Consider the following 9,448-nt stretch of genomic DNA (forward strand, 5'->3'; position numbering starts at 1 on the left):
AGCGCGGCGTACTTTCCGTGCCATGGCGGGGCGCGCATGAGCTGCATCACGCGGCGAGTGGACTGCTGATCCAGTGCCGCGACCACCAAATAATACCTGGAGTCGTCAGCTGTTATTCCTCGCAGGTGGAAAAGCGCCTCGATGTGCTAAAACCATGGAGCAGGGTCACTCCGGAAGCTTCACCGGCCTGGTAAAGCCGACCGGCGGGAGTTGGGCCATGGCCGAAGAGGAAGCACGTCCACTGTTTGCCGAAGAGGAATCACACTCCTCTGCTTCATCGAACATGTTCAAAACGGGGTAACCAATGTGGCAGGATGAGGAAAGGCTGAGACGTTGGTGAGTTTCACAGGTTTAATCTGTATGAGTTGGAACAGCAACACACATGTGCCCCATACAGCAAATATATATATGTGCAGAACCACCCCTTACCCAGAAACCAACTGGGTGAGAGAAAATACCCCTGAGTGCCCTATATATATATATATATATATATATATATATATATATATATATATATATATATGTATATATATATGTATATACATATATATATACATATGAGGATACAACATATTTCAAACTGTACTTTCTTTTTTTATGAAGATTTGTAATAAAAGTGTTCAATTTACAAGAAATTTCACTAAAAGGTTGTTTCAAGGTGGCTGTTGTTCGAAGGGCCCATTCAGAACTAATGGATGATCAATCATCATTCAATTAATCATCAGTCCCTAATAATTTCTAATTACTTCCCCATCACATTAGTAATAAGAGAGATAGAGGTAGATAGAGAGAAAACAACTTCAATATTAATGTATTTGGTCAGGAAACCTTTATTGTGACTTAGAATCAGGTGCAGCACTAGTCAGAACTTGTCTGTAGGATGAGTAAAAAAAAAAAAATCACACCACACAAATGAATATAAACACACACGATGTAGGCTCAATGGTGAACAGACTGAAAAATAAACAAGAATATATAAAATAGAAAAAGAAAATCAGGTCATTCAGTTACAATAATTTAAACACGTAGTGGGTGTTTTTTTTCCCATTGATGTGACTGTGACATTAGATAATGCACATATTTAAGTTATTACTAAATTTGTCAGTGCTAAAACTTACTCTGACCATTAAGTGTGAGCATGAACAGTACGGAACATAATGAGCTCTACCGTTGTGCCACAGAGTCTGTTACACATATAAGCCGACAGAGGGCTTGTTGTGTGAATGGGGTGAAGTCTGCCATGATTGCCCTGTTTTAAATGCAACGCAAGTTTTTGCTTCTAGTAAAAATTAGTCATGCTCCAAATGTAAATACATTCAGTAAGGGGGTATTAATAAATTGTTAGTATATTAAGGAAAGCAGTGGATATTTCATCACAGAAAAATGTAAAAACCAGACAGGAATGATTGGCAAGTTAAATGCTAAGAATTTCAAATGTTAAATCTTATCAATTTTTCAGTGCCTTGTACTCATCTCTCCCCTTTCTTTTCTCCTGCTTTATATTATGTCAACATGCCACAAATATACACATACTTTACAAAACGTTCTTCAGACCTAATCTCATCTCTCGAGATCTCTTCATCATCTCTTTTCGAGAACATGGCCAAAAACATACTGATGAAAATTCCACAGATTAAGAAAGAAAAAAGAAAAATACAATAAATAAATACATTTAATTCAGTTAATTTGATAATTATCACTACAAATGTCGGACAATAATTTCTACCCCCCAAGTGTGATTTGAAACTTCACTATATGATCAAAAACTAACAAAAAACATTCTGCACATCTGCAGTAAGGCAAGTGTGTGTTCAAGAAAAAAAATATTTTAAATATATTATGTTTATGTATACTGAACCTTTGTAATAGTGACATTGAAGGAAATTATATTGCAATACATATACGGTTGATCAGCCCTGTTACTACCTTATGACCTTGAACAGGTCAAATTGTCCACACAAGAGATAGAATCAGGAGCAGTGACTTCAGGTGCAAGTTTGAGACTTCTAGATTAATGATTTGCAATAAACAGTTCTAAGATTGTTAACTGTGATTCAAATGTTAATGTTTTAATAGGTATTTTGGGGTAGTAACTTTAGGACATGATTTTCTAAAAAAATGTGAAAGGTACAAATAAAACAACAACTGTATTGCAGAAATTTGGTACAGTGCCAATTTTTTTGTGACTACACCTCTAGAACGGAACAAAAGCAACTTTAACTCACAGCAGAACTATAGCAACTGCCATTTTGGAAATTGTCAGGATTTAAACTATTTAGTCAGGAGGAGGTTAACAATGAACCAAGTGGAGGAAAAATCAAACCAATGCTCCACCGTTAGATCAATGTATTATATATGTGAAGGAGGGTGGAAAAGAGTGAAGCAATAAAAAGGAAAACAACTGCTTTGAGTGAAGGTTCAGGGTGTGTTTAGAGTAAATAGTAAACACGCTGTTCAGTCAGTGGATTTTCCTTTTCCTTGAGCGGTAACGTCTTCTCCTCTGCTTGGACAGGTGTCGGAAATTGAAGAAGAGTCCTTGAGTGGAGAGAACAACTCGGTCAGTATACAGTTTACAGTAATGTTTGACTCCATTCACGCCCAATAATATCTGTCCTGAGTGATCCATTCATAAGTGGACAGCTCCAAATACAAGTCTGAACACACCCAATGTGTCCTGAATGTGTCTACAGATCACAAAAAACACTTTCAGAAATATCCATATTGTTGAGAATGTGCGAACACGATATATTCCCATATTATTGGGATTTCCAGTCAGCTTTGTTAAAAATAATTTCTTGTACACAGACATACACCAAGTGTACTTGCATACAGCATGTAAGTGAGATCTGATCACAAGCAGAATCCTCCGGGATGCATTTTAATGCCAAGTGTGAACAACACTATTAAGTTCAATCTTTAAGGATGGATGGTAATACCAGTTCTAATTGGAGCCTCTGTGTCATCAAGCGGCTGCAGGAACTGATTCTCTCTCAGGACTACATTATGAAATGCTGCATCATTAGAAGGCCTGAAATAATTTATTTTTATTTCTATTGAATTTAGTTTCAATAGACAGGGTTTTGCCTGTCATAAAAAAACAAAACTTGTTACTGTATTTTGAAGACCAAAACTGAATTAATATGTCTAATTTGAAAAGGGACTACTGTTAGGTAGGATGCCTCCATAGACTGTAAACTCCTGACTGGAACAACAATATTCATTGCTGTTCCCCCAAAAAGACGTCTTTGAGAAGACATGTAGAAGTAGTCAGAGTGGTATGTCAGTGGAGGTCTTACCCAGAAACATGATGACCAGGTAGAGCTGCAGAATGTAGGAGAAGCTCAGTGAGTGCCCCAGCACTGCAGGGAGAGGAAGGCTAAACAAACGGGTCTCATCAAAGATGGGCAGAGACTGGACCAAAGCCACCGCTGGGAGCATGTGAGGAATGACACACTGTCAGCCACATCCTTCATTTTATCATCTGATATAGCAACCTGGTTTCTAACCAAGAATACTTACCTTCAGCTATAACCCCTAGTGGGTATAGAGGGATCCAGAGGCTGTATCTCAGCCACGTCAACAGCTCCCAGTCTGTACCAATGCAGGCCAGCATGTAGAAAGGGTATCTGGTGTAACAGATGGAAGGTCTGAGGTTAAGGCACACAACAAATCACGAGAACCAGAAGGAACAGGAAAGGAAGATGATCTGAGCTGACCTGAAGATCTCAATGGTGCTCCAAAGGTAGAAGACGAAGAAGACAACAGGTTTGTTTTGCATCTCCTCTAGGATTCCAAATATGACAAACAGAATAACGTTCCTCCCTGACACCTGCAACATCATAAAGCAATGGTATTAAGGGAATCTCAGATTAGCCTCCCTATGATTTGTAAATGTCAAACCAGTAAATTTGCAGGAAATAAGATCCCGGGGCAACCACAGCTGATTCCAGTCTGGCTTAGACTCAGTGGCAGGAGTTTTTTTTTTAATTACATTGACACTTATACAGTAAAAGGAGGACTTTGAGGAGTGATGCTTTTGGAAACAAAACAGAAAAAGACAAACACTGAGAGCATGGGGCCCAGGGAGAAGAGCAGGCCCAGTGAGAGATGCAGTGAGAGGTGCAGGAGCAGTGAGAGAAGCAGGGCCAGGGAGAGGGCAAGGTTGAGGTGTAAGAATGCATGGGGGTGGCATTGCAAGGGCTGCAAGAACAGTAGTCAGTGATGAAATGTGTGCCACTATCATTGACCATGTAATCAACCATGGTCTTTCACTAAGAGAGGCTGGTGAAAGAGTGCAGCCCAATTTGAGGTGGTCAACGGTTGCCTCCATTATACGCATCTTTCAATAAACCAACAGGTAAGTATTGCATTTTACATGGATTGTTTCTATTCTCACATGACACGTCAATAAGGCCATACAGTGATGCATATGTTGATTTTTTTTGTCCCTGTAAAGAAGGCAACGTCTTCCTCCCTCTGGGGTAAGAGGAAAGCTCCTCAGTAACGATCAAGTGAGTCTGTGTTAAGAGTTTAGAAAAAGTTTTTTATCCCGGTAGACAATTGTGGTAAATGTTATCATTGTTAACATACGCATAGAGTCGTGGTCACAAGTGTGAAATCACAATTAGTGAAAAGCTAATCGGATTAAATGTAAGTGAACATTTGTGCCAAAACAATTGATAGTCTTTAATAATAAGATTTACAATAATATAATGTTAAGAAACTGCCTCAGTTTGTCACTGTGATACTATGTCAATATGAATAATTAGATACAATAATTCTGCACATGACTATCAAAACACATTTTTTTTATAATATTCAACACACACTCTGGAAACAGCTCAGTAGCTTTGTTAATCAATATTATGGTGGATGTAGATAATTATACATAAAATGCTGCAGTACTCCACTGATTAAACAGTTTGTGAAATTAGCAACACTCGACTCTAAGTGGAACTTAATCATGTGATCATAAGCTTATGTGTGTTGATGCTGGTATAAAGACTGTTGATTGTGATGAACACATTAAGCAAGTATTTTTAGAGGTAGTTTGCTGCTGCTGGTCACCACAATTATCTCTGTCACAAAACGGATGAAACACTGCAAATGTTTTAACTTTGGCTACAACCTGACATTACTATGTATGACAAATAACAACATAAATACTGTTTTCAATTTCTGTTCATAGATGCTTTGGGACATTTAAGTAAATTAAGTAGTGCTGTCAGCATTACAGGACAGTCAGCGGCACAGCGATGGATAAGGACGAACTTTTTGGCGGAAGGTTTCATTTTAAAAAGTTACCCGATGGCTTGTTGGACAAAACTAAAATGTGTGTGTGTGCTGTTTCTCTCTCTTCCTCTTGTGAGTTTGTGTTTTCTCTCTTGCCCTACCTGACTTGAATGCATTTGTGCTGCCTCATTCAGTGTCCACCAGTGTTTTCTGTGTGTTGTATTTCTGTCTCTCTATCTCCCTCCCTGTGTGTCTCTCTCCCCCTCCCTCTTTCATTCACAGCTCTGAGCAGAGCATCATATCTGATCTTTAATCGATCACCCACCACTTCAAATTAAGCCAAAAATTAACAATAATAATATTAAGCTTTATTTATATAGCACTTCTCTTCATTATGTTCAAATATTCAAACACTATTGGGCATGTAGAATATAAGACTGACAGCTACGGCAATATATTGTATGTGTACTTTTTTCCATTTACCATAGTACTTTTACTGGTATTACCTGTATCATAGCAGGGACAAAACCAGTCTTGACCAGACCCAACAAAGGATTAATGACCTCGAACACAGCCATCATTTGACAGAAATACATCATATCAGCCATGGTGTGGAAGGTATCGTAGAATGAATCTGTAATGTGAGAGAGAGAAACAAGCAGAAAGTTGCATAAGCCAATAACCATAATCATCATTTGCAAAAAAAATCTGTCTTGTGCTTTATGTTTCTATTCAAATCTGAGCATCAGTGAATAGTTCCTCACTAATAAAACAAATAGACCTTTGTGCCTGTGTTCAGGACTGTTTGTGTTATTTTACTAAATGAAGGTACAATATTACCTTGTAATTGTTGGAGATTAACCTGTGTTTTTAGGATTGTTAAGTCTTTTTAACTGATCTACTTAACCATGCTGTGTTGAGGCGAGGTGAGTCAAGCCGGTGGAAACACGCCATTAGTTTCATTTCATGAACTTAACAAACCTTGACCAAGGATGAAGAGTCGAACAGTCATGTTAACAAAGATCCAGGAGAATCCCAGGAACTGTACCAGGTTGTACACAAACAAGTAGCCTCTCTTCAGACCAACATAGGCTGAGGAAACATAACAAAACATAAAGGATCAACTAATGATGATGAGACAGCTGCAGAATTACATAGCTGTCAGTTTATGAAACCTCTATTGTGTTATAGTGTTATGTGATGTTATGTTATATTGCTGGTAAGGAGCTCAGTGTCACTCACGATCTTTACGGATTCTCGACTCCACACTTATCTTGTTAATCTTTTCCTCCTGAAAGAAAAAAAAAATCACACAATCAAACATGAATATATACTGTATATATATAAAATATGATATAAAAATAAGTATGTTTAAAGACTTTATGCTTGAAAAAAATCCTCCACTTGCTTTAAGAAACTGAACCAATCAGAAAAATACAGTCCTGGGTGAGATTAGCTGCGTACATCAACATCCCAGTAAAGAGACAACTTTTCTGAAAGTACTGTGTCATGACTTCATTCTTAAACAATAAGTGAGGCAAAACTTCTGTTGGCTTGCAGGATGCATGATGAGAACACAAGGCTAAAAAAAGGAAGGCTTCCTCTACATGGCGTAGTAATTTGCATCCACAACAGAACATTTTTTATCACAGCATCAAAAGTGAAAAAAACTTTTCTAGAAGAGGCTATTTTACTCTATTCAAAGCAGTTTATTTTCACATTTTTCCATTTCCTACCTTAGTCTGAAGCTCCATCTCGGCGTCAGACTCATCCAGCCAGCGGTCAAAATCAGGACCAAGAAACAGAGGCTTCTTTTCCTGTAAGGTCAGCCGGTCCCACCAGCGCTCCTCCTGCTTCTTGATCTTGATGTCCACCTGACGCTGGGTGGATTTATGGTCAATCTGGAGTCAGCCATTACACACAGAGAAGAAGAAATGCATAACTAAAACATGCATGAGGAAATGACACGACTCTCTACTTTATTATTCTGTATCGGTCATGTAATGACTGAGCAACAGATGGTCAAAAACCTTTGAATGTTGACACATGACTTAGGGATGTATAAATGAAAACTGCAGGCCTAATCTTAAACACTAATGTGCACCTCAGTTGGGTTACTACATGTAGACCAAATAATAGTTGACCTCTTCGTTCCTGACCCTCTTTTTGGGGTCCATGCTCAAAAATGACATCCATTCTAAATAGCGTGTATCTCTGCAATTGCAAGTTCTATGTGAGTTATTAGCTCTATGTGAATTATCTTATCTCTGCAATTGCAGTGAATTATCTTATCTTAACCCTTTACTCTTGTGAGATGCTTAAGTAGGTACTATGCGATGATTGGTCAGACTGGCCAGAGCCCAGTCACAGGAAGAGACCTTCCACACACAAATCAAGCCAAAAAACGCCAAACTGTATATCACTTAAAACTACTTAACAATCCTAAAAACGAGGGTTAATCTCCAACAACTGCAGAAGTCTGGTGTAAAGTCACTAGTGACTCGTGTGTGTGTGTGTGTGTGTGTGTCGCGTACAAAACAAAGTCTGAATTCCGCACTGTAAGAATAACATGTCCTATGTGCAGTGGCAGCGAGCTGGGTGTGAGGAGAATGAATGCCCAGGGACCATCTGCAAAGTGTGTCGCTGAAAACACAAGCTCAACAAAAAAAATCAATAGGTTCACTGCTCTTAACTGTAGTGTTCAAAAAACCACCTCGGACATTTACCATGGTCACACTACACCTATTATTTTGGACAATAAATGCTTTTAAACAATTTTGGTCAATTTGAATTTGAAGATTTGAAGAGACCAAAATCACCTCACACAAAGATGACCTTCGCATGGTCACACTACACCTCTTATCTTGGACCAAAAATGTTTTCGGACAATTTTGATGAATTTTTATTTCAAATAATTTTAAATAACTCTGCTGATGTACATTGTAGAATCACCAAAATTGTTTAAAAACATCCAAAACAAGAGGAAAAATAAAAAAAATAACCTAAAACTACATGGCACTGCGTGTAAAAGTGATTGACCCTTAAATCTAATAACTGGTTGGGCTGCCATTTGCAGCAACAACTGCAATCAAAGCGTTTGCGATAACTTGCATTGAGTCTTTTACAGCGCTGTGGAGGAATTCTGGCCCACTCATCTTTGCAGAATTGTTGTAATTCAGCCACATTAGACGGTTTTGGCATGAACCGCCTTTTTAAGGTCATGCCACAGCATCTCAATAGGATTCAGGTCAGGACTTTGACTGGGCCACTCCAAAGTCTTAATTTTGTTTTTCTTTAGCCATTCAGAAGTGGATTTGCTGGTGTGCTTCAGATCATTGTCCTGCTGCAGACCCCAAGTTGGCTTCAGCCTGAGGTCACGAACAGATGGCCGCACATGTTTTTTTGACAGCAGAATTCATGGTTCCATTTATCACAGCAAGTCTTCCAGGTCCTAAAGCAGCAAAACGGCCCCACACCGTCACACTACCACCATCATATTTGACTGTTGGTATGATGTTCTTTTTCTGAAATGTGGTGTTACTTTTACGCCAGACGTAGAGGGACACACACCTTCCAAAAAGTTCAAGTTTTGTCTCGTCAGTCCACAGAGTATTTTTCCAAGTCTTGGGGATCATCAAGATGTTTTTTTGGCAAAATTGAGACAAGCCTTAATATTCTTTTTGCCCAACAGTGCTTTTCATCTTGGAACTCAAGACTGGCCATTTTTGCCCAGTCATTTTCTTATGGTGGAGTCATGAACACTGACCTTAACTGAGGCAAGTGAGTCCTACAGTTCTTAAGATGTTGTTCTGGGTTCTTTTATGACCTCTTAGATGAGTCGTCGCTGAGCTATTGGGGTAATTCTTGTTGGCATGGCAAGGTTGCCCACTGTTCCATGTTTTCTCCATTTATGAATAATGGCCCTGACCGTGGTTCTCTGGAGTCCCAGAGCTTTAGAAAGGTCTTTGTAACCTTTTCTAGACCGATAGTTGTCAATTACTTTGTTTCTCATTTGTTCCTGAATTGCTTTAGATCGCGGCATGATGTCTTTCTTTTTTGGGATCTTTTGGCCGACTTCACTTTGTCTGTCAGGTTCTATTTAAGTCGTCTCTTGATTCAATAGGTCTGGCAGTAATCAGGCCTGGGTGTAGCAAGTAAAATTTTCCAAAAGATTTGACTAGTGACCTGATGATTTTGGGCAATTACTTTTTCACAT

General features: G+C 38.8%; 1 protein-coding gene across 1 annotated transcript; it reads right to left on the reverse strand.

The window, feature by feature from the left end:
• Positions 1 to 806: 806 nt before the first annotated feature.
• Positions 807 to 7,596, reverse strand: LOC122772320 (very-long-chain (3R)-3-hydroxyacyl-CoA dehydratase-like). The gene is made up of 8 exons (XM_044030276.1): positions 6,969 to 7,596; positions 6,475 to 6,523; positions 6,214 to 6,324; positions 5,739 to 5,866; positions 3,717 to 3,829; positions 3,520 to 3,626; positions 3,297 to 3,428; positions 807 to 2,535 (listed from the first exon to the last, which is right to left on the reverse strand). Exons 1-8 carry the CDS (start codon positions 6,984 to 6,986, stop codon positions 2,459 to 2,461), a joined length of 735 nt encoding a protein of 244 aa, XP_043886211.1. The 5' UTR covers positions 6,987 to 7,596; the 3' UTR covers positions 807 to 2,458.
• Positions 7,597 to 9,448: the final 1,852 nt, after the last annotated feature.

This window comes from Solea senegalensis, linkage group LG7, assembly GCF_019176455.1.
Source record: "Solea senegalensis isolate Sse05_10M linkage group LG7, IFAPA_SoseM_1, whole genome shotgun sequence".
In the NCBI taxonomy this organism is placed as follows: Eukaryota; Metazoa; Chordata; class Actinopteri; order Pleuronectiformes; family Soleidae; genus Solea; species Solea senegalensis.

What these genes read in the sequence shown, in the direction of transcription:
- LOC122772320 (XM_044030276.1), bottom strand. An exon ending in ACTAGGGGTTATAGCTGAAG is followed by an intron (nt 3,429 to 3,519) that starts GTAAGTATTCTT and finishes ACATGCTCCCAG; the next exon opens with CGGTGGCTTTGGTCCAGTCT. An exon ending in CCTGGTCATCATGTTTCTGG is followed by an intron (nt 2,536 to 3,296) that starts GTAAGACCTCCA and finishes TCTCCACTCAAG; the next exon opens with GACTCTTCTTCAATTTCCGA.